The 26,481-nt window shown below is 43.3% G+C and overlaps 1 protein-coding gene across 1 annotated transcript in view; it reads left to right on the top strand.

The window, feature by feature from the left end:
* The window catches only part of USP49 (ubiquitin specific peptidase 49), a 766,281-nt gene that overhangs the window by 431,677 nt on the left and 308,123 nt on the right, over positions 1-26,481 (top strand). The window contains exon 3 of the mRNA XM_044076920.1: positions 22,742-22,946. Within this exon, the coding sequence (XP_043932855.1) occupies positions 22,742-22,946 (205 nt within the window). The remainder of the gene's footprint in view (positions 1-22,741; positions 22,947-26,481) is intronic.

Raw genomic sequence — 26,481 nt, 5'->3', positions numbered from 1 at the left:
TTTACCTTAGCAAGGTACTTTGCAGTTATAGGCTGTTTAGTGGCCAAGATTAATTTCTCCTTATTAACAAGGAGAGCTGAGTACTTGTATCAGTTTAAGACTTCCTAGTGCTTTCCAGCAGGTTTTAAAGCAAGTGTAGTCACAGGGATGCTTAAAGGTAAGATGAAAAAAAAATGGTTTATCCTAAACACTGCAGTGTGCACTAGAGGAGTTGGATGTGAAAGTAGGTAACTTAACTTTTACCTGTCTAAAAAGTAGTGGAGAGTCACTATTTTTAAAACAGCAAGATAAATTGAAAGGGTGTGGTCACATTTGTATTCTGGTACTATGGAATACAGTATGATGGCCAATAAATTGAAATGGTTGAAGGGGAGTGATTTCACAAAATGATGATTTTGTGCTTACACAAGCCAGTAAAAACAGAGAGGAAATTAGATATATGGTCAAATTAACATAAGGGGAAGGCAACTAGAAAGACAGTGGTGGTTAAGAACACTACAGTAACCAGATGGAGAAAAAGAAATCTCTGCCTGACTCACGAGAGAGCTGTGGTCTCTCCAAGTTTTAATATGCAGTTAAAAGTAGAATACAAGTAAAACACAAGGTAAATAAAACAAATCACAGTATTCAAAATAGAAAAGGCAATAAAGTAATACAACTAATAAAAAGCAAACTAACCTTTCCCTCACAGCAAAGTGTAGCAGAGTCTGGGTGAGCCTTTCTAGTAAAACTCTGAACTGTTTTATTTTACCCCTTAAATAGAAGGTTTAGTTCCTAGCTCCACCCCCTCAGTTCACAATGATTAACCTTAACTGACCTGTTCTATTGACCTGTACTAATTTCTGCCCGACTCACAAGAGACAGAGTTGTGGTCTCTTCAAGTTTTAATATGCAGTTAAAAGCAGAATACAAGTAAAACACAAGGTAAATAAAACAAATTACAGTATTCAAAATAGAAAAAGACAAAGTAATACAACAAATAAAAAGCAAACTAACCTTTCCCTCATAGCAAAGTGTAGCAGAGTCTGGGTGAGACTTTCTAGTAAAGTGTGTTCAGAAGACATGCAGTCTGTTTTGAGGGAAGCTAGGAAACTATGCAGAAGGCAATCATGCGTGGTTAAATGGAAAACCTTCTCCCTTTAGTACTTCAAAAGATGAAAATTGTCCTTGGTACTCCCCTATCTGTCAGATGTTTACAAAGTAGGATTGTCTTCTTCCTCAGACAAGGTACACACTTCAGCAGTTTTGGCATGTCTGCCTTGGGATCCCCTCTGTTTTTCTTGATGTCAGTTAAGCAGTTTGAGTCCAACATTTCAGAAGCGACAGCCTTACAAGACTATCTTCAAATATATAGAGCTGAGTATATTTTTCTGTATTATTCTGTATTATAGAGCTAAATTGTTGCTTATATATCTGTTGTCTTACTGCTCTGCAAATATATAGAGATCAGTATATATTTTTTGGCTTTATAATTTGCACATTCCTCACATCTGTGTTGAAACTGCCCCCCCGTTCTTGGTTGTAGTTTAAATTTGGTGGCTTTTGCAGTGCCCACCCCACTGTAGATTTCTTTCTGCACATGCTTTTAGTCCTTTTTAATTTAATTACATTTTTTTCAAACTGTGTGTGGACTAATATTGCTACATACTCAAGTGTGCCAGCTTGCACTGCATGAGAATTTTTTACTACTGCTTTTGCTACTTTTCTGAAAAAAAAATTTTTATTTGCTTTTACTGTATTTGTGTTCTTACTTTATTTTGCTTTTGCGCCATCTTAAAAGTACTCAATTATATTTATTACTGCTTGGTGTAACTCATTCTAAGCCTTTTAGTTTAAACACTTGGGCTTCAGACCAGTTGTTTTACATTGAGGGTTTGTGGTCTGCACTGTAGTGGCAGAACAGGTAGCTTACATCCTTCTAAGTTGGGAACTGCTGATTGAGGACTCAGTGTCTGTTGTTCTAAAAGTGTATTAATTCTGGTTTAAGCACTTGGGCTTTCAGGCCAGTTATTTTACACAAAGAGGGTTCGTGGTCTGCACTCTTGTGGGAGGCGAGGCTGGACTCTGGCCTTCTGAGCTGGGAATTTCTGGTTAAAGGCTTATAGTGCATGCATATTTGAACTGCTTCTTACTGAAATTGGTATACCTTGTTTGCTGTAGCATAGACTAGATCCAGGCCTGCTGAATCTAGCTTTGTTTGTATAACTTGAGCACTAATCCAGGCATTCTTTAAAGTATTCATTTGTATTTATTACTGCTTGGTAGTAACTTGATTAAAGTGTAGCTATCATTCTAAGTCTTTTGGATTAAGCACTTGGGCTTCAGACCAGTTGTTTTACATTAGGAAGGTTTGTGGCATGCACTGTGGTGGCAGGACAGGTAGCTTACATCCTAAGTTGGGAACTGCTCAGTGTCTGTTATTCTAAAAGTGTATTAGTTCTGGTTTAAGCACTTGGGCTTCAGACCAGTTATTTTACATTAAGAAGGTTCGTGGTCTGCACTCTTCTGGGAGGAGAGGCTGGACTCTGCCCTTGTGAGCTGGGAATTTCTGGTTAAAGGTTTATAGTGCCTGCATATTTGAACTGTTTCTTACTGAAATTGGTACACCTTGTTTGCTGTAGCATAGACTAGATCCAGGCCTGCTGAATCTAGCTTTGTTTGTATGCTTGTTATTTCCCTGGAACGCTAATTCCACCTAAAAAGCAGCTTTTCAGCGGTTCTGTGGATCCCTAGTGATATCTGCATTGCTTACTGTACTTATTTCCTTGTTTCACTTGAAAGAAAGTTACTGTTTGTCGTTTTTGCATTTAAGTTACCTGTAACACATTGCACTTAAGTTACCTGGCACTTACTCACTAAGCAATTATATAAGTCAGCACTAAAAAATTAAAAGCACTACACCCTCACAAACTCCCCTTGAGTACCTTGTTCCCTTTTGGCCCTTGTTTTCAATTATAAAGGAATTCCCAATACTATTCTAGCATGTCCAAAGGTCAGTTGTCAATCTCCTGTCCGGTCCAGCTGGTGAATCTGGGAATCTTGAGGCAATATTACAACTGCCTCATGTACACAGACAACTCTCTCCTCCTCCCAACAAATTCCAACATGTGAGAGATGCAACCATATAGCCAAACTGGAGGCTAAGCTCTCTCAACTCAGTACTGGCATAACCAGTCAGGAGGAGAAGGAAACCACACTCACTACAATTCCAGTCTCACATAGACCTACCACGACAGCAAACCAAACACATAATCACACAAAAACATACTCGGAGGCTCTAAATAAAGATCTGCCTAAGCAGCAGAGACCTCCAAAGCAGACACCCAAGCAACCGCCACCCCAAAACAAAACACTTGCAACACATATCTCACAAAGCCAGTGTGCCGAACAGTCACAGCCCTTAAGGCTAAACAACACACCTGATTCACTTGTAATAGGTGACTCTATCATCAGGCACACTGACGTCCCACTCACCAGGCTGAACAAGGAGAAGGTCACGGTGAGCAGCCTGTCGGGCGCTAGGATCCGCCACATAACACAAGCACTCAGGTCACTCCAAGGCAAGTACAAATATGACTCGGTCATTGTCCATGCTGGTGTGAATGACCTAAGACGTACCTCCCTGGACTACATGAAAAGAGACATAGAGGAGCGCTCTAAGCATGTAGCCCAGGCCGGTATGACCCTGACCTTGAGTAACATCTTACCCTCACCAAGAATGATGCCAAAATATGAAGACAAGACTATCAATTTCAACAACTGGCTTAAGTATTGGTGTCATTCAAAGGGGATCCAATGCCTGTCAGCCTGGGATGATATGCTCGACAAGCTACGATGCTTCGCTAAGGACGGCTTGCACCTGTCACCCCTGGGCTTTCGGATATTGGCAAAGTCTCTTGGTATTCCCATAGTGCCTTTTTTAGGCAAAGCTCAAAAGACAAACCCACCTCCATAGGTATCACAAGGGATAAGAAACTAAGAGTAGTGCTACTCAACGCCAGAAGTCTAAACCTCAAGATGCACGCACTCGAAACTCTCCTTAGCATGGAGAACATCGATATCTATGCACTAACAGAAACCTGGTTCAGGGCTCCCAAGAGCACCCCAGCACTACCAGGTTATACCTCATACCATGCTTTTCGGCCCCAAAACTTGGACCGAACTACAAAAGGAGGGGGAGTATCAATATTCATCAAAGATACCCACACCTCCAGGTTGGTGGCACAGCACAAGGCATCAGAGACTATCCATGTGCAACTAACAGTGGGTAAAACTGCCTTCCAGTTCATAGCCTGCTACAGACCACCCTCTCAAATCCAGGAACCCCACTAGGCCTTCCTGAGAACACTGGAAAATATGAAGGTCTCTCCAAACACCATTATATTGGGCGACTTCAACTACCCAAACATAGACTGGGAGCATTACTCTAGCTCCAACACCCTAGCCCAAAGGTTCCTAGAATTCATAAACTCAAATGCTATGGAATATCTTGTTACCACTCCCACAAGAGGGGAAAACATACTGGACATGATCATCACCAACATGGGGACTCTATGCTCCAGACCAGAAGTGTATCCCTCACTGGTAAGATCAGACCATAAACTAATCCAACTGGATATTCACATCCCGACCCCACCCCCTGCCCAGAAAACCACAGTGAAAAACTTCTCTAAAGCAAATTTCACACTCCTCAAAACCGAGGTGGAATCCTTCAAAGTCCCTGGGCCTGTGGAAAATACGGCCCAGACCGCAGAATCCTTTATAAATGCATTCTATGAACACCTTCAGGAATGCATGGATCATGCAATCCCAAATAAAACCAAGACTCAATCCTCCAAAGGCAGACGTCCTGTCTGGTGGACCCCAGCCATAAACAAACTATACAATAGAAGGAGGAAGCTACTACATGATAGAGCAGAATCCCAAAAAGGGAAGGCATCTCTGATCAGTATTAGCAAAAAATTACGGGCACTCATAAAATCGTCTAAGGCCAGCTTCGAGAGAGAAATTGCACAGGACACTAAGGATAATCACAAGGCTTTCTTTAGTTATGTTAGGAACCTGGGTGGGAATTCCCAGATATGCTCAGAATTAGTCCAAAATACACCAAACCCACAGACATTGCCAACATCCTAGCTGACAGGTTCAGCGCAAACTTCTCTCCCCCTCCCCACCAAACGGGCAAATATCTATCCCAGCAGAGTGCTGCCCCCCTGACATCTCAGATGCTCAGGTAAGAGCTGCCCTCTCCAAAGCAAAAAACACAGCATCAGTGGGACCAGACGGTGTCCCGGGCTGCGTCCTACATGAACTCCAAGAAGAGCTAAACCCAAACATAAAACTACTGTTCAATCTCAGCCTTACTACAGGATATGTACCCAAAGAGTGGCGTACAGCAACAGTGGTCCCTCTCCACAAAGGTGGTGCCTCAACGGACCCTGGAAACTATCACCCCATAAGCCTGACTAGCTTGGTCTGCAAAGCTATGGAAAGGATCATCATGGACCTTATAAATAAAGATATTGGGGACCTACAGACACTGGATCCTACCCAGTTCGGCTTTAAGGGCAGATCATGCCTCTTAAACCTGGTCGACTTCTTTGAAACAGTCACCAAGGCCATTGACAAAGGGAAGGTGGTCCACACAGCCTACCTGGACCTTGCAAAAGCATTCGATACAGTACCCCACTCGGGCATTATAGATAAGCTCACCAGCTTAAATATAAACCCCTATGTCACTAGATGGGTTGCAAACTGGCTGAAGTACAGAACCCACATGGTTAGAATTGCTGGAGCCATGTCAGACTCCAAACCAGTTACAAGTGGCGTCCCACAAGGCTCAGTCTTGGGACCTCTCTTGTTTGGTATATATTTCTCGGAGGTACAGGCCAACATGGAAGGACTGTGGCTGACCAAGTTCGCAGATGACTGCAAACTGGGTGCCATAATCAACTCTCCAGCCGACACAAGCGTCCTCCAAAAGGGCCTCATAGAAACAGACAACTGGTGCCAGAGCCATAGCCTCAAGCTAAATGCCAAAAAGTGTATAGTCATCCCCTTTGGCATAAACAAAGTGCCCACAAATTACCACATAGGTGGTAATCCATTAAGTACAGAAGAAGTAATTAGGGACCTGGGGACGCAAGTTGATAGCGATCCCTCATTTGACAACCACATGGCCAAAGTGGTTAGAAAAACATTTTATATAACCCACCTAATCATGAAGGGATTCACATCTAGATCAGGGGAGGTCGTGCCTCTTTACTCATCCCTCATCAGGCCCATAATCGAGTACAATGCCCCTTTTGGGATGTACCTTACCAAACACCTGCAGCAGCTGGAAAGACCCCAAAAGTACCTCACCAAGAGGATTAAAGGGCTCAAACAGATGCCATATGCTGCCCGGTTAAAGAACCTCCAGCTCTACTCAGTGACATACCGCCTGCTGAGAGGAGATCTGTGCCTGACGTATAAAGCCATGTCCAACCCGGAATTAAGGGACATGCTGCACCTCAAAAAATCCAAATCCCATCGAGCTACGCGCTCGAGAGACTTGAACCTCAGCTCTGAAATAAATAGGACATGCTGGAGGGACCGATTCATAACCCAGAGGCTCCCTTCGCTGTGGAATAAAATCCCAGTCTAGGTTAGGCAGGGTCCCTTATTGACTCTCTTCAAGAGGAATCTTGAGTGGATGGGAGATCGTAGGTTTACCTCGGGTATCACTTCAGTGTCACTGTTAGAGGCACAGTATACTAACCTCAAAAAAGGGCATAGCAAAATTAATTTAAAATGGGTGGCGAAAGCCAAACATACTCTGGCTAGGCTTATAAATGCCCTAGGGCAGATAGCCTAGTATGAACCTATGAACTCCATCATGGGACCTTATGTTTTAGTAAAAAAATTACCTTGTCACTTTTGAAACAGCTGCTTCCGCAACTCTCAGATTTCTCTCCTGTAAGAAGCTAGCTCTGCTGGCATAGAATGATAAAACAGTGACTACAGTCTAGGAAACCAGAGTTTTAGTGATTCTGATAATTTCTGGAGCTGGTGTTTGGTGTGGGGGAGAAGTGAAAGGGCTGTGCCTGTTAGTCTCCCTAAAGAGGGAGAGTTGGGGGCCATGTCCAGGGTAAATGCACTTGATTTCTCTGGTGGTAATCCGAGAAACATACATGATGTTGTCATCCCAGGATTATGAGTCACTTGCTGGATTACATCACTCATATAAGTAAACAGCAGTCCCATGCTGTGCCCACTGCATGTTCTCCTAGGAGAATGCTGTCTGGGATGTCTATAGCAAATCCCCTGATGGCTGCCTTAAATGGTGGCTCCTCTTGGTTGGCTCTTGCATGGTGAGAGGGAAGAACAGGTCAGTTGGCCTAGATGAGGAGAAGGAGAGTAATAGTTGGCAGGTAGCTAGGGGTAGGGAGGGACCACAAAGAAATCTGTCTTGGAAGACAGCTTTCCTGGTGGCATTTACCTATGTTAGAAGCCCTAATGAGAACCCTTTATTTCCCATGGGATAGGGTCACCCAAGATACAGACCCAGCATTTGTGATAGAACTGTTGTGGAGCTAAGCTGTCCACCTTCTTGTAGTTTTTTTTCCATCACCTAAGAACAAAGAGGTAGAAATCCTGCATTCTCAATGTGTATAGGCAACTAAGACTTTTCCCTAGAGAGAGTAATACAAATTAGAAAATCTGCTCATTTGTTCATTTCATTTGCTAAGAGCAGTAAGTGGGAGACCTGTTTGCAGACAGATCCCATCTGAATTGCTTGCTAATGGTATCATCTGCTGGTAACGCTGTTCCATGTATGCGAGTATGTCCCTGGGAATATCAGAGCCCTTTCCATTAGGGCCATTCCAGCCACCACTGACTTCCTTAGAGGGGTCAGTACACAATCTGTCTTCCAGTTGGTCATCTATTCACACCTTTTTAAGCATTATAATGCAAGTATTGTGGCCAGGGCTGGGTTTGCCAATACCACCTTGTGTGGACTCTTACAACCATTCCCATCCAAGGACCATCCACCCATTGGGTACATAAGCTGTCTGAATCTTCTCTAGCCATTGCTACAACAGTGAATTGTACATTGAGCTTTATACAGTTGTCTACATTAAGATAATTTCTTAACACATTAGAGTGTATTTATTGTTGCTGTACCAGTTCCCTTCCTTTTCCTCAAACTTGGTGGGCATCAGTGGGTAAGGGGGTGCTCTAGTCTCTCCCTTCCTCCTTTCCTCAGCTGTTCCTGTGGTCCAGTACTACTTTATCAGGGTTGATTCAGAATTTGTAGAGGCAGCTTCAATGTTCTGCTTGTACTGCTTCCATGAGGGATCACTTCCACCATAGCTGATAGTAATCTGGCACCAGAACAGTACAGTTCAGCTTGCCAGGGTATGAAAGGATCAAAGATGATGTGAGCTAATGTCTCTTGTACCACTGTCCAGTTGGCCAGTGGAGAAGTGAAGACCTCTGGAAGTTAGACCTTATTTGGCAGAAGTTCTTTGGAAATATTACTGCAGCCGTGAATGTGCTTTGAAGATCTACAACTGCACCAAGTTCCTACCACCACCAAACATTTTGCTTTAGTGGATTATTAACCATGCACATGCCCTTTATAGTCTTATTCACACTGTACTCTGCATTTCTGAGTCCATCTTATCTCTACTCACTGTTCATGGGATCTGATTTTGAGTTATGCCTGCATGCCACTCTTTCTGGCTCTTCTGTTGGCTATAGCTTAAGTTACTCCGTCTTTCATATTTAGCTGTTTAGTGCACACTGCAGCTTTTGGGATATTAAACCATTTTCCATCTTACCTTTAAAATCTGCAGTATCTATTCCAAAATCATTAGTTACTGGAGAGCCCATATTCTGCCTGTCAGTAGTCATCTTGGGAGTAGTGCTTCTGTTTTACTTGTGGTGAGAGAAGGAGCATCGGAACATTATTTCCTGGGGATGGCTGATCAATGGAAAGCCTGATAACTGCTTTGTGTAGGTGCCAGTTTGGAATTGGTATTTATACTTTGCTCCTGGTGAGATAAGTACAATGCATAGATTCCTGACTGTGGTTAGGAATTGAGTCTGTGCTTGATCTTCTTGATTGGTTTGGTTGTTCTTCAAGGCATCTACCAGGAAAAAGGTGCAACAAGCCTACAAACCCTTATATCATCTGGAACAAGACTATGGGTCACCAGACACACTCTTGCCTGCTTCTCATCTTGGAATTAGTGCTACTGTTTTGCTTCTAGTGAGAAAAGCATTGTATCTGAGCAGAGGGAAGCTGTGTTGAGACCAGCACTAGTAGTAGGCAGGCATTCGTGTGACGCCCCTCTCTTTATCATTCTTGACAAGCTAATTCTTTTCAGTAAGTAGTGCTTGATTTGCATCTAACTTCAGAATATCTGCCTAAATACTTTATCCATAAATCAGACTCTACTTATTAGTTTCCCCTTGTGTTTGGCAGTGCCTTGTATAGTCACAGGCACCTTGAGTTGACATTTTTCCTGTAAAAGCACCATTGAAATTTTACCAATACCTAGTTACACAGAGGATAACTAGTTTGCAGTGGAAAAGCACTGCCCCCTGAGTTGCAAACTGGATACTCCTGACATACTTTATATTCTCCTTCCATCTGTCCAATCAGTAAAAAGGGTCTATTGCCATGGATGTGAAATTTCCCACTATTTTCATTACCAGATTGGTGGATATGGGCATCCTGAGGCAATGTAGAAATTGCCTCATGTTTACTGGCAACCAGCTAATTCTCAAGCAAAACTGATAAGGTATGTGAGTGATGTATTTACACAATGTCACTGGAGGCAAAGCTCTCGCGTAAAAGCACTCCTAATATCAGTAAGGTTGCCAGTAGTACACGTGCTGCACCTATCTCACACAGTTCAAAGCAAACACACAGACCCACATATGCTGATGCACTTAAATGTAACCTTCCTAAACACCAGAGACCACCTAGACAAAGTACACATAATAAACATCCTCAGCTACCCCGAACACACACATTCAAAACAAGACCCACAACAACACACAGCCACATCTCATGGAGCCTCTATTTCTAGGCCTGTAAGGCAAGCCACCACAGAATCCAACATTCTAGTCATTAGAGACTCCATTGTGAGACACACTGATGTACTTTTCACAAGGCTGTGCAAGGAAAAAGTCATGGTCAGTTCCTTGTCAGGGGGCAGGATCTGTCTGCCATATTACACATGTACTTGGGTCATTGGACCACAAGTACTGGTACAACTCAGTCATAGTCCTTATAGGTGTAAATGACCTGAGAAGTACCTCTGTAGACTATATGAAGAGATGCATCATGGAGCTATTGAAATGTGTCCCAGGCTGGGATGAGCCTAGCATTGAGCAGCATTTTACTTCTCTAAGGATGATGCTACAATGTGAACAAAAGATGACTGACTTTCATGATTGGCTTAGTTTCTGGTGTCATTCTAAGGGGGGTGCAGTATTTGTCAGCATAGAAGGAGATGGGCAGTAGACCATACAGCTTTGCCAGGGATGGTCTGCACCTTTCGAATATTAGCTAAAACATTGTCCTTACCCCATAGTGCCTTTTTTAGGCAATGTCAAACTGAAGAACTCCACTCCCTAGAAGCCCTCTTCACTCTGTACAATACTAACATTTCCGCAGTCACTGAAACATGTTTTAAAGCTGTGGAGAGCACACCAGCAGTGCAAAGTTATAATGCCTTCCACACATTTAGACCAGCTACTACACAGACAAGGACTAAAGATGGAGGTGTCTCGATTTATATAAAAAATATATACCTCCGGGATGGTCAAACAGAACAATGCACTCAAGTTACTCCATGTTTAAATTACAATAGGCAAAATCAATTTATTTATTTTACATTTGTTGACTGGGTTTATCCAACTGAGCTAAGTAGCCCTTTTTCAGTGGAGGCCCTGGGAGAAAAGCACCACATGTTCTACAGATTGTCATTTACAAAAATAAGTAAACAGTTAGCTGATATACAGAAAATATTCAAAGCAACATATACATGAAAAACAGGGATTCACTACAGTAAACTAATCAGTATGTCTGTCAGATTTAGATTCTTACATCATTCAGAAGGACTAACAGTAGGTTTGTCACCAGATGTAAATTCTTACATTATGCAGATAAGAATGTATGTATTGTGCTTAGGATAGAGAAGTTAATGTGAGGCAAATACCATTTCCTTGAAAGCTGTAGGTCCCTCTCTGTGACCTAGGAAATCCATACCATGTATTTAAACTTATTGGAAACACTACCCATCCAACCAGTACCATATTCATGGACGACTTTAATTACCCCACTGTTAATTGGGAATCGTATATGACACCAAACATACAGGCACAGAGATTCCTGTATTTTGAAAACACAAACTGCCTGGACCAGATTGTCAGTATACTAACAAGGTGTGCAACCGTACTGGATCTGGTCCTCACTTATATGGGAGAGTGCTGTACACCCCCTAGTGTAATGTCTTCTCTGGTAAGGTCAGACCACAGAATGGTCTCCTTTGAAGTAAAAATAAGACCTGGAACCCCAGCTAACCCTGGAATATTCAGAAACTTCTTTAAGGCTAACTTCCTACTAAGTGATAACCTAGCAAAATTTGAAGACCCCATAAACTAAGCGAACACTGCTGCTTAAGCAGAACTCTTCACAGAAACCCTATGCAAGCATGTTGATAGTTGGAGAGAGGCAGCTGTATCCAAGGGAAGTACAGAACTGATTCCAAAAAACAAGCCACCCTGGTGGACTCTCATCATCAATAGGCTGTATAACAGAAGGAAGATGATCATGGCAAAAAGGATGAAGCACTCTTCTCAAACTAAACAAACAACTCTGAAGACAAAAAGTATACCAAAGCCAAATTTGAGATAAAATTTAGCCTCCCAGGCCAAGGACAAACTCAAGGCATTCTTTAGCTATGTCCGCAACTCCAAAGGCAATACACTATTCTATGTAAGTTCATTGTAAATGGAGCCACCTATATTGAGGCAGAAGACATAGCAAACCTCTTGGCCAACAAATTCAGCTCCACCTTTACCTCTCTTCCCCTTCCTCAGGAAATACCATCAAATATAACTCCCCCTGCTTATCAGTAGGAAACCAGTCCTTAATGTTCTCTCTAAGGCCAAGAACACAGCATCAGTGGGCCCAGACAGTATCCCTGGATTCCTTGTAGTTATCATGAAACCTGATCTATCAGTCCCTCTGGAATTGCTATTTAACTGTAGCCTCCAAACTAGCATTGTGCCTTCATGAATGGAGAATAGCAACAGTCATCCCTCTGCACAAAGGTGGGCCATCTACAGACCCTGAAAACTACAGACCCGTAAGTCTCGCTAGTCTCATATGCAAAGCCATGGAAAGAGTTATCATGGACTTGATCAGTAATGGCATAGGATACCTCCAGAGACTGGACCCAACCTAGTTTGATTTCATCAAGGGCAGCTCATGCCTACTCAACCTGGTGGACGACTTTTAGACTGTCACCTAAGGAATAGATGAGGGCAAGATGGTTCACTGTGCATACCTTGACCTGGCCAAGGCATTTGACACAATCCCCTACTCAGGCATTGTTGAAAAACTTAAGAGGTTAGGTACAGTCCCTTATGTTACCCAGTGGATAGCCAGCTGGCTTGCAGACAGGTCCCATGAAGTTGGAATTTGGGAGTCCACCTCTACAAAGAGGCCAGTCACAATCTGAGTCCTTCAGGGATTGGTCCTTAGACCACTCCTTTTTGACATTTACTTCTCTGAAGTCAAGGCCATCAGCAGTGGCCTCTGGCTGACTAAATTTGCAGATTGCAAATTAGGAGCTGTCATTGAATCACCGACCGATACAAATGTTCTCCAGGAAGGGCTGATAGACAAACAACTGGTGCCAGAGCCACAGAGCAAAACCAGTGCCAAGAAATACATAATAGTATCCTTGGGGAATTTCACCTCTGGTAACTGTCATATTGGCAACACACCCCTAAGAGTTGACCCACTAGACAGGGGCATGGGGGGAGACTCACAGACACTAATCTATCCTTTGACCATCATGTGTCTACAGAAGTGAAGAAATCATTCTATGTTGAGCAACGTATAAACAAAGGTATGGCATCTGTGTCCAAGGAAGTCATTGTTCTACTGTGTTTGGCACAAAAGGAAAGAAACAGGGATCCAGGTTTCAAATAAAACAGTCATGGAGTAAGTGCCCCCTTTGGAATGTACCTAACTGGGAATATCCAACAATTGGAATGTTCACAGAGGTTCCTCACCAAAAGAATCCATGGCATAAGTAACATGTCCTATGCAGACTGCCTCAAGGCCCTATCCTTATATTCAATCTCCTACAGGCTTTTGAGGGGGAAATCTATGCCTGGCATACAAGGCATTGTCAGACCCCACTCAGATGGACCTCATGCATATCTGCAAAACAAACAACACCAGAATTACCCATTCTAAACACTTAAAACTTGCCTGTGACATAGGGACCTGTTGTAGAGACAGGTATGTATCCTAGAGACTACCCCTTCTCTGGAACAGGCTCACCGTCCATGTGAAGCAGAGTTCCTCCCTAATCCATTTCAAGTGTAACTTGGACAATTGGATGGGGAACACAAAATTCATCCCTGGTTTGGCACCTATGTCTCTAAGGGAGATGGGCAGCCTGTCTCCATGGTTAATCTCCCAGGCCTCTGCGTAGTCTCCCAAGCTGGCTGTTACACTTATCAAGGGTACCAGAGATTTCGGATGCATGTCTGGGCTTAAAAAGGCCCTTGTGGTTATTTGCTTAGTAAGCACCTATGAAACCTATAAGGTTAGTTATACTGATCTGACAACAGTTATCCACATCAACTCCTGTCACATCAGACATTTGTTTTATGTCTTAAGTAGTAGTTAATTTAATGGAACTGCATTGTGCAGTTTTAATATGAAATTTGTCTTGCAAAACATCTGAATCATCGTTTCTTCAATGTTCATGTTGCATGTTTACTGAAGAATCACTGTGACTAACACTGTATATGAACGTGTTTCTGTATGCGTATATACATACAGCATTCTGCTTATAGGTTCATAGGTAGGTACTAACTATCGGCCCAAGGGCCTACGTAAGCCTAGCCAACAAGGTTCCATGGCTTACGCCACCCAAGAAAGTTATTTTCCTGTGCCACTGTCGAGCAGAGACACAGAAGTGATCCCCGGGGTGTATTTCCTGTTTCCCATCCACTCATCAAGATTTTCTTGGAGTGCTAATGAAGAACTTTGCTTGACATAGATGGGTAGCCTTTTCCAGAGTATGGGAAGTCCCTGGGACAGGAATCTCTCCCTCCAGCATGTCGTGTTTATTGTGGTGACAAGGTTTAGGTCCCTAGAGCATGTAGCTCGGAGGGACTGGGATTTCTTTAGGTGTAGCATGTCCAACAGCTCTGGGTTTGACATAGCTTTATATGTTAGGCAGAGATCACCTCAGAGTAGGCGATATGCTATGGAGTAAAGCTGGAGTTATTTGGGACCGTCCGTGTAGGGCATTTGTTACAGGCCAGTAATCTTCTTTGTGACGTACTTCTGTGGTCTTAAAAGCTGCTGTAGATGTCTTGAGGTACATTCCAAAAGGGGCATTGTACTCTATAATGGGTCTAATGAGTGTCGAGTAGATAGGAACAATGACCTATTTTTTCCTGGATGAGAACCCTTTTATGATGTGTGCCACGTAGAAGGACTTCCTGACTACTGTGGCGGTGTGACTATCAAAGGAGAGACTGCTGTCCACCTGGGTCCCAAGGTCTCTTATCACACATTCAGTGTTGAGTAGATTGCTGCCTATGTGGTAGTTCATGGGTACAGAGTTTTTACCAAAGGGGATGACACTGCACTTTTTGGCATTGAGCTTGAGGCCATGGCTCTGACAGTAGGCATCTGTCTCAGCGAGGCCCTTCTGTAGGATGTCCACATTATTTGGGGACTTGACTATGGCTCCTAGTTTGCAGTCATCTGCGAACTTCCTTAGCCAGAGGCCTTCTGTGTTAGCCTGTACTTCAGAGAAGTAGATACCAAACAGGAGAGATCCCAGGACTGAACCCTGTGGTACTCCACTTGTCACTGCTTTGAGGTCAGATTTGGAGTCTGCAACTTTTACAGTGTGGTTTGTCAGTGAGCCAGTTGGCAACCCATCTTGTGACGGTAGGGATTTATACCTAGTTTAGTGAGTTTAGCTATAATTCCAGAGTGGGGGATGGTGTTGGTGTCAAGCCTTGGCGAGGTCAAGATAGGCTGTGTGAACCACCTTACCCTCATCTACGGTTTTGGTGACTGCCTCGAAGTCGATCAGGTTCAGGAGGCATGATCTGCCTTTCACAAACCCGAACTGGGTGGGATCCAGAGTTTGGAGGTTACCGATGTCTTTGTTAATGAGTTCCATGATGATACGTTCCATGGCCTTGCAGACCAGGCTCGTTAGGCTAATAGGTCAATAGTTCCCGGGATCAGTGGTGGCTCCCCCTTTGTGGAGTGGGATAACTGTTGCTGTGCGCCATTTAGTGAGCACAAAGCCTGATGTGAGGCTATTATTGAACATAGTGCTTAAGGGGGGAGCCAGTTTGTTCTGAAGTTTGTGTAAAACACAGCCTGGGATGTTGTCCGGTCCCATGGATGCTGTGTTTTTGGCTTTAGAGAGTGCAGCTTTTACCTGCATAGTTGTGATTACAGGGACTCTGCATTATTCCTGTGTAGATATGGATCCTTTAGGGAGTGGGGGGTGGCGGTAAAGTTAGCACTGAAACTATCTGCTAGGATGTTGGCAATATCAGTTGATTCTGTAATTTTTGTGCCGTTATGCTGCATTTCAGAGCAGATCTGGGTGTTGCCATCGAGATTCTTGACATAGCTATAGAATGCTTTGTGGTTGTCCTTAGAATTAGTGGCGATTTTGTTTTCATAGCTAGCTGTGAAGGATCTTATAAGGGATCTCCGCTTCTTACTGAGGCTGACCAGGGAGCTCCTCCACTCATGGGATTTTACTCTCTCTTGCAACAGTTTCTTCCTTCTGTTGTACAGTTTGTTTATGGCAGGGGACCACCAGATTGGCTTCCTTTTTTTGGAGGATAGCATCTTGGTTATCAAAATGTTTCATGAACTGTTTGCATGCATAAAAAGTTAGAACTGAATCTGTATTCACATAGTACTGCTGTTTTGTTTTTACAGCTAGTAAAACCTTTGATGTGAAGTTGTTCTGTCTCGCCTTCATTCCTACTGATTGCCAACTGCAAAAGCTCGAGGCCAACTCCCTATCCCATGATGCACCTTGTGATTCCCCCAGATCTCGTTTGCCGCTGCAACTAGATAGTGTTCACCAACTAAAAAAAAAAACAGTTCTTATTCGTTTTGTTGGAAAGTTTCCTTGAGAGTTCATCAGTAGATAAGTGTATCGTATAAGTTTCCTTTTCTTAGTATTTCAGGCTTTTTTTTTTTAGTGTGCTGTTAGCAGGTTTTTTTGTAGTTTATCGTCGTGACTGTATTTTTAGGACTTGGTTATCTCCCTAACCCATAGACTGTCTATTCTAGTAGTTTTCTTATAAAGCAGTAGTTATTATAAAGCTTCTAGTGTGTGTGTGTGTGTGTGTGTGTGTGTGTGTGTGTGTGTGTGTGTGTGTGATTTTTAGAGCCCATTTAATTTAGAGGGCTAGTACTTGTTTGTGTAATAAAACTGGCCGTTTTGTTGTTTAGGGCTTATTATATTGCCTTTCTTCCAGTAGTTTCATTGCTAGTGTTAGCTTTTGTCTAGTTAAACTAATTTAGACGTTTTTGCTGTGTTTATTGGGCAACAGCCCATTTATGTTAGAGGGCTAGTAGTAATTCCTATTGTTTGACAAGCCTGCATATTTTTCTATAGGCTTCCCTTTTCTTTCATTAACTGTTGGAGTTAGTGGTTTGATACGTCTCAACAGGAGAAGGAAAAATCCAGGTCTGGATTTAAAAAATGCCCCAAGTATGGACAAAAAATGTCCATCACTGATGGACATACTGATTTGCTTGTACTGTCTAGGTGAGGTACACCTACAGGAAGACTGTTCTATATGCCACTCTTTTAGTTCCAGGATGTTGCATGAATGAAAGGGAAAATTAATGGGTAGATGTTTATTGAAATCTTCATTTCAGGAGTCACTGGATAAAGACAATCATGACAGACATTCAAAAACTTCTTTGGGTTCGTCGGAACCGAGGTAAAGCCCATCGACCAGCAAATCAAGGCCAGAGAAGTCTTCAACATCAGCTCCACTGTCATCGGGGCTGACTGTTGCTACAGTTAGGAGCCAGTCCCCGGTCTTGGAGCCGGTGTCTACTACCTTGAAGTCCCTAATATTACAGTCGGTGGCTTCATCTATTCATTCTTCTCGGTCCTCAAGCAGACTTTCAGATATGGATGTGGATTGTGTGGTGCAGCGGCTTCTGCAGACACAAGCGCTTGCCAAACTTTTATCGGGGCCGATCCCTGAGACTTCGGAACCGAAATCCCTCCCACTTTCTTATGTTCCTCCGATCTGTCTCAAGTTTCGGAGCCGGAGTACTCTGAGCTGATGGTTGCGGAGCTTTTGGGTCCGACACCTGCTTCAGGCTTGTTGGTTCCGACTACCCTGACATCTTCGGTGCCGATTGAAGGGTCTAGGGACGGACACTCACTGGTCGGGTCCGGGGAGGATAGTTGGACCGATTTTTCAGTTCCAACTTTGCCTCTCAGGACCTCTGCTTGTGTGAGCTCTGCTCCTACCTTGGGCTTGGGACCCTCTGTTCTGGTGCTGAGGGAATCTTCCATATTTTCAGATCAGGATGCCTCTTTGCGTCGGGACCGGGGTGCCTTCGATGCTGTGAGGAGGGTGTTGTCCATGCCGACAACCACAACATCAGAACCAGCAGGTCCTTCCCCAAAGCACCGATGTCTACCTGTACATCACGCATCCCTCTAAAGCTTAGAGACTGAGCCTCAGGAAGCCCCATTGGGCAGACCCTGCTCTTCCGAGACACCTCCAGAAGCTCCACTGAAGACGTTCCTAGGAAGGGACTTTGCAAGAGGAAACATCTGGACTCTCCACAGGAATCGGTCACTTCAGACACTGACTTAGTCAGAAGGGTCCCCACAGTTCCCCTCAGAGGATATCTCCTTCGCAGGTGTCCTGAAAATTCTTAAGCAGAGGGGTGGCTGGAAGTCTATTAACCCTACTGATAAGTCAGTCCTCCTGAAGGCTTTTGGGTCTCAGCCCTCCACCACTTCAGTGTCTCCACTCTTTGTTGAGCTGATTGAGCTAATCTCTGGAAGGGCGTGGGAGTCGCCGGATACCATGGAGCCTGTCCCTAGGAGGCCTAATACATTTATAAACCCCCCCCCCACAGGACAAGACCTTCCTGACCAAAGGAGTGGGTGTTATGCTATGGTGGTGGCAGCAGCCACCAAGAAGGAACTGTCAAACTTCTACGTCTGTCCATCCTCCTAATAAGGATTCTAGGATCATGGACAGATATAATAAGCACATGTTTGTTTAGTTCAGCGACTTTTGCTGTCCGATCACTGAACTATCTAAAGCACTTTACTAGGTTGCAGAGAGATCTCCTGAAAGAACTAGGAGATACTCTACAGGGTTCAGTAGCTGCGGGGGTCTCGGAGAAGGTAACTTCCCAGTTCACTACCCTAAATTCTCTTATAAACTCTTCCATGCATCTGGTCTCGTATACAGCTGATGGAACAAGTAGGGCAGCGGGTACAGGAGTTACTCTTAGGAGACATTCCTGGGTGCGCTTATGTTCCTTTGCAGAGCCCTTTAAGTCCTCCTTTATTAACACCCCTTTCGATGGCTCATCCCTTTTTGGACCCAAAGTGAAGGAAACGCTTACCAGGAGTGAGCAGGACGGAAAGAGACGCTCTGCCATTGGAGTCTGTTTTTCCACCTCTACCAGACCCTGCCCCAAAGGTCAGAGGGGAGAGAAGATGTGGTTCCATAAAACTCAAGGAGCTTTCCAGGGCACTTGTGGTGAACCCCCCCCCCTCTAGAGGCAGAGGAGGGAGTAATAATGGAAGACTCCTCCCACATGGCAGAGGGGGTCTGCAGAATCAGGGCGACAGTTCTTTGGGAAGCCCTATCAACGCTCCTGAGAGGAGGCCCGCCTGTCCATCTCTGGAGGCAGTCAGGGGGCAGTTTTCTTTGTACCCAGACACCCGGCTAAAAATTAGACAGCTCGGTACAAAGCATCATATCCAAAGGATACTCAATTCCATTTGCCACTCCCCCCAATAAGAAAAATCCTGGACATTCCACCCAGTCACAGGGAACAAGCAGCCACAGAGATTCAAAGGTTACTGGAAAAGGGTTATCCAACCAGTCCCAGCAGACCAGAGGGGATCCGGAACTTACTCAAGGTTCTTTTTAGCTCCAAAGAAAACGGGGGACTGGAGACCCATTTTGGATCTCAGCAGACTAAACAAGTCTGTAAAAAAAGATAAAATTCTGGATGGTCACGCTACAGTCAATACTTCCCTTTTTAGGGAAAGACAATTGGATGGCTCGATAGATCTGCAGGATGCATACTACCACATAAAAATGGACAGGCCATCCAGGGACCATCTGCGCTTCCGACTAGGAGCCAGTCATTAGTTTCGCGCTCTGCCCTTTGGTCTCACTACAGTCCCCAGTGTGTTCACCAAATGCATGGCAGTAGTCATGGCTCACCTGAGATGTTTGAGATTCCAGATGTTTCCATACCTCGACAACTGGCTCCTCACTGCCACCACTAGGCATCAAACTCATACAAGCAAGGGACACAACTTTGATCCTCTGCAGTCAGTTGAGGATTACCATAAATTCAGAAGAATCTGTTGTCACCTTCACAACATACAGTTTTTATAGGACCAGAGCTAAATACCATTACCATGACCTTAAACCTTCCACCAGAAAAAGTTTGTTCTATGAAAACAGGTCCTGGACCTGCTCCAGAGAGAAAAAGCCCCAGTTTCAATGGTACTCAAATTGTTAGGGACAGTAGCGGCAGCAATCATTGTGATTCCTTTAGGTCAGATGCATATGCGTGTACTGCAATAGCTGCTGTTCACACAGTGGTCTTTTCAAGAACTTCTAATGTCACACAAAATCATGATAAATTCATGCAAGAAGGACCTTCAGTGGTGGCTGATCTCTCACCAAGTAACTCTAGGTCACCACTTTGTCCTACCCACTCCTATAGCCACGGTGAACACATACGCCTCCCTGATAAGGTGGGGGGGGGGCATTATCAGGGAAGTACAGCCGTAGGCACATGGAGGAAACATGAGGTTCATCTGCATATCAGTGTCCTGGAGATGAGAGCAGTACTTCTAGCGTTGTAGTCCTTTCAAGACTCTCTCCCTCTGGGAACTATTGCAATTCAGACAGACAGTATGTCAGTGGACTGGTACATAAACAAGGAGGAACCAGATCTTATCCCCTATGTCAAGAGGCCCTGAGAGTATGACAGTGGGCAACTTCCACCCAGCGTTTTCTGATAGCAACGCACATCCTGGGGGGATTCATTGTGATAGCAGACAAACCGAGCAGGGCAATTCTATTGCCTCACAAGTGGTCCCTAAAGGAAGAAGTAGCGGAAAGGATATTCCGCAAATGGGGCCAGCCTTGCTGTGATCTCTTTGCAACTCCAACAAACATGAAATGCAGCAGCTACTTTATCCTAATCCCCCCTCCGGGGGATGCCCCAAGGGATGCACTTGTGCACAATTGGCCCTGGGTCTCCTTTATGCCTTCCCTCTTTTCCCTCTGATACCCAAAGTTTTACAGAAAGCCATGGCTCTTGGAAGGGCCATAATTTTAATAGCCCCTTACTGGCCTCGTCAAATATGGTTCCCCTTCCACCAGCCTCATCTATCGGAAGAACCTTGGATTCTGGACCCAGTGCCTGATCTTCTGACTCGTTCATCAGGGGCTCTCATCCTTCTCTTTAGTCCCCCAAACTGACAGCTTGGCTGCTCCAAATTTCAAACATAGCCAGGATTCACAACCTGTCAGCTGCGGCTCAGCATATTTTAACATCCTCTCATAAGTAGTCTACCAGGAAGTTGTATCTTAGTAAATGGAAAAGGTTTTCTATATGGGCGTTTCAGAACAATATTGACCCATACCTGGCTTCAGTTTTGTCCATTCTGCAGTTTTTGACTAAACTTTTCAATGAAGGGGCAGCGGAAGCAACCATTAAGAGTTCAATTGGCAACAATTTCTTACTTTCATCTTGGTAACCAGGGGTCTAATATGTCACATAGACTCTCTAAAGCATTTCTCAAGGGTGCTGTTCATTTGAGACCACCCATCAAAGCTCCAGGTATGTCATAGAATGTAAATTTTGCTCTTTCCCGAATAATCCTCCCCCCTTTCGAACCAGCCTCATCTTGTGACTTGAGTATCTATCATGGAAAACCACATTTTTAATAGCTATTACTTCTGCTCAGAGGGTTTTAAAGTTACAGGCCATGTCCATTAAAAACCCGCTTATTTGATTTTTCATAATGACAGAGTCTCACTCAGAATGAATCCATCATTTTTACCTAAAGTTTACTCAGAGACAAATCTCAACCAATCTGTTGAATTTACCCGTATTTTTCCCTAAAAACACTAATAAGATGGAACATATGCTGCACAAGCTTGTTCACAGGCAACTTCGATCCTATTTAGACAGGACCAAACATTTCAGGAAAACAGAACAGCTCTTTGTCTCCTAAAAAAGGTGCTCCAGTGGCAAAAAACACCTTATCAAAATGGTTATCAGATTGTTTCCTTCACTTACAGTTCAGTGAATACACTGTTAAAACAGAAAATAAAGGTCTACTCTACTCTCTACTAGATTTGTATCTACTTCATCAGCCTTTACTGCTAAATTACCATTGGATACTATTCGTGCAGCAGCTATACTTGTTCAAGGCCTCATACCTTCACTCATTACAAAGTAGACAAAGCCTCCAGGGACAGGGCTTCCTTTGGTTCCACTGTACTGAAAAACATTCTCCTGTGAGCCACCCGAGAAAGATGGTGCTTGGGACGCTATCCATCAGTAAGAATGAACAGCGAGATAGAACTTCATATAAAGAATTTATGTACTCACCATAACGTTCCATGCGAGTTGTTCATCTTGCCTTCATTCTTACGTCCCACTCTCCAGCCCGGCTTCTTGAGGACTGAGAATTCAATGATGTCATAGTTTTATTGTCTCTTATCCAGTTGCTAATCTTAGCATATTAGTAGTGGTATGTAGTCTATTGGCAGCAAACAAGATCTGAGGGAAGCACAAGGTGCATCATGGGATAGGGAGTTGGCCTCGAGCTGATTGAAGACCAGGAGCTTTTGCAGTTGGCTGAGTCGGAGCTGAGGATGGGCTCTGAACCCATCAGTAAGAATAAAGGCGAGATAAACAACTCACACAGAACGTTATGGTGAGTACATAACTTATTTTTATAAAAAGAGGCATCAGTATTGTGGCACTTCTCACTAGCAGTCTGTAGTAAACCACAGGGGCCCATGTTTTAAATAAGTAATTAGTAAGCTGATTGATTCAACCTCCGTGCAACATGTTAACCAATACAGGAAATGCTTTTCCTTTTGTGATTTGCTGTGATTAGGCCCCTGTAGTAAACATTACAGCACAGAATGCACACAATATGATTTATTATTACTATTATTTTTTTAACAGGTAACCTGTGTAACATGTAATTACAAGTCAAACACAGTTGAGCCATTCTGGGACCTGTCCCTTGAGTTCCCAGAGCGTTACCATTGCTTTGAGAAGAGTACCACAGTGGGTCATCATACAGACTGCAAGCTGACTGAAATGCTGGCAAAGTTTACAGAGACTGAGGCTTTAGAAGGGAGAATATATGCTTGTGATCGATGTAACAGTAAGTTGAAAGGAGTACCTTAGTTTATTGCAAATAGCAAGTAGTTATTGTATGTGGACACGTCTCGTGGTATTTTGTACTGTTTTATAATTTAATACTTTTATTGTCTGCCTTTTTCTTCTATGCTTTTCCCTCTTTCCACAGGAATCCCTTCTCTGCTGTCTTATTTCTCCAGGTCCCATATTTGGCTACAAATGGTAGCCTTGCTGCTTTGCTATCAGGTGTGTTCGAGGTGCTGGCTTTGTGGCACAGGGAGCATAGTCCATCACTGTCAGCTTTCAACCCAGTAGCAAACCAGGTCACTGAAGTGGCATGGGTGGTGTGGTGAACAGCTTATAGCAGTGTGGTAAATGGCTTACAGTGGAGGAATAGCTTTCTTCTGCTAATCCTTTATTGGTGACTGTGAAACAGGAATTCAGTGTGTGAGCGTCCAGGATGTAGGCTTTAATCTTTTAAAGAATATAGGTAAGAATACCATTTCAGTGGTGTACATTAGAGCTTTTGGGTAGAGGCATCATGAAAAGAATCTACAAAAGCCCTTTTGTTACTGCCTAGATGATAGCAACCAAAAGTACTGTGAACTGGTAAGTCTTCAGGAGTGGGGAAGTATGATTAAAGAAAGTGTGTTTGATGCAAGATGATAGTATGTTTAGTGAAACTGCTAGCTAATTTATGCATCAACCTTAAATTGTCTGAATCCGGGTTCAGAATTGTCTGTATAGTCTGCATTAATGCGATTTTTCATCTGTGCTCTTCCAAGATTAATTTGTTCCACTCCCTTGAATCATATGCATATATTTAATTCATCTGCTTGGTTTTCATCTTTAAGCTTATGGGCACCTTCTATGCACCCAGACCATTGGAAGTTTGAGCACAGAGAAAGCCAGCATTTTGGGCACCAAGCCCTTCAGTGTGTTCTTGCTGCTTAAGAGATCACTCCTTTTGCAGGCTTTCATGAACCGGTGGTCAGCAAACATTTCTCCATTGCAGTACAGGTTAATTGTTTTGGGAGAGTTTATCACCAACATTTTATTTTTATAACTAAAAATGTACTTTTATAAAACTGATTTTTTGTAGCTAGGTTTTAATTTTCTTGCAACTGTCACAAAACATTTCTGTAAGTTGAACTAGTGTGGTGGTTCTGTATTTTTGACAAGTTTACATTTTATTGATTTTATGAATTATGTTTTAGGGGCTGGGGCAAGTGTGTTTTTGTGCTTGTTGCAATGTTTTTATGAAAGTTCTCTAACATATATATATATATATATATATATATATATATATATATATATATATATATATACACACATACACATACACACACACACACACACATATATATATATATATATACATATATATATATATATATATATAAATATACATATATATATATATATATATATATATATATATACACACACACACACACACAATATATATATATGTATACATATATATATATACACATATATATATATATATATATATATATATATGTATATATATATATATATATATATATATATATATATATACACACACACACACACAGATGTTCATCGTGTTTCACTGTTGCAGTCATGACTGTAGGGTTCTCCCCTGCCGGCAGGCAGTCATCGGTCGGCCAGAATCCCAAAGTCTGGGTCCGGCGTCGGCTGCTCAGCCATGCTCCCTGACGTCAGAGCGCCAGGAGTATAAAACTGACAGCCGACGCCATGTTCTCCAGTCTTTCTTGCCGTGCGGTGATAGCAGTTCGCAAGTGCCGGTCGGCTGACTCCTGACAATTTTTTATAAATGTACTTCAGTTCGAAGACTTTATTCTCCTACTCAAAGCTAAGTACCCCGTTGGGGAAACTTTTTTCTTGCTTCAGTCCGATGTCAGAAAAAGTTAATAATTGTATTTCATGTGGGAAGCGAATACCTCATAAGGATTTTCATTCTTACTGTATTCCTTGCTTAGGCCCTGACCACGACGTAGCTAGTTGTCGGTTTTGTGCTAGATTCAATCAACGTACGATTAAACGAAGGTACGATTTTGCATTTCATTCAGTAGGCATTTTAATTACAAAATGTTGAATACGGTTCCGGCTACCGGAGTTCACAAACGACGCAAGGATAAAGACAGGCCTCAGAGGTCCAAATCAGACGATGTTGTACAAGCAGAGCCAGCTTCAGATTCGGCCGTCGTCAGTGAGGCGCTTTTGCAGCCCCTGTCGTCAGCCATTTCGGAACCGACAGCCGAAACGGACTCCCTCGAGGAGCCAACTAGGCCTTTGAATATTTCTGTTGCAGGACCTTCGGACAATGCTCCTTCGGATGGGTCCGGAGCCGCTGTGCAGGTACCGGCTTCCGAAGGGGTTTTCAGGCCTACTCAACTTCTAATAAAGGCAAAGACAAAGGCAAAGACTCCTAACAAATCAAAAACTGCAGCCCAGGCCTCTTCTAATCCGGCACCCAAGATGACGGAGGACTTACTTACTATGATTAGGGGTTCACATCCCCCTCCAGATAAAAGGCCAAGGCAGGAAGTGTATTATGACTCCTCTGATCAGGCTTCTGTTTCTTCAGTTTCTTCTTCTGACCAGGAATATTCTTTCCCTCCTTATGAAGATTCTGATGCTGAGGAATCCATTCCTTCAGCTTCTCCCCCTGAGGATTTCTCCTTTGGGGAAACTTTGCATGAAATGAGGGATCATTTTCACTGGGAAGGACAAGAGTACTCGGAATCTAAGAAAAGACTAAGGGATTTTCTTCTTCTTCCCCAACATAGACCCCTGGCTATTCCTCCTATTTTGGATATTGTGGATGATGCTTTTTTGGAGGCTAACTTAACTCCTGACTCTTTTCCTCCAGCTCCTGTTAAGCCAGACAGATATTATAGGGTTCCTGATTCCCACCACTTTTTTATACAAGAACCCTACTGCTGATCCTGAAACCATTTCTCAAGGCCCCAAGGAGGTTAAGGCCGCTTCTGCTAAAAACCCCATTCCCACTGAGAAGGATTCCAGATCTTTAGAAAGATGGGGCAAAAAAGTGTACACTTCAGCTACTTTATCTATTAGGGCTTTAAACTGTCAATTTCATATGCTGAAATACCAGCAATTCCTTCTGTCTGTTTTGAAACAAAAGCTAACTTCCATTTCCGCCTGTGCAGATGATAAGGAATTACATGACTTAATGCATGCCACTGAACAAGTTGGGAAGCATGGTTTACACTGTGGATTTGATGCCTTACTTGCCAGATCAAGTAAAAGCTAAGTTATTGGATGCTTCTGTTCAGCATAATGTTTTGTTTGGATCTAAGGCTGAAGAGGTGATAAAGAAGATGGAGGACAAGGCAAAATCCATGCAAACGGTTAAGGATTTCTTACAAGTACAGCCACCCAGATTTAGTAGGAATTGGCCTACTAAAAATTGGTCCTTTCCCAATTCAGACAGGCGTCAGAGGGGCAGATACAGACGCTCCTGAGGAAGGCCTCAAACGCAAACCTCTTATAGACCAAGACAGTGGACTGCTTCCACCCCTAGGGGA

The sequence above is a fragment of the Protopterus annectens genome, chromosome 7.part0 (assembly GCF_019279795.1).
Source record: "Protopterus annectens isolate FY-2018-M chromosome 7.part0, PAN1.0, whole genome shotgun sequence".
Classification (NCBI taxonomy): domain Eukaryota; kingdom Metazoa; phylum Chordata; order Ceratodontiformes; family Protopteridae; genus Protopterus; species Protopterus annectens.
This window is presented reverse-complemented; position numbering and strand designations above follow the sequence as displayed.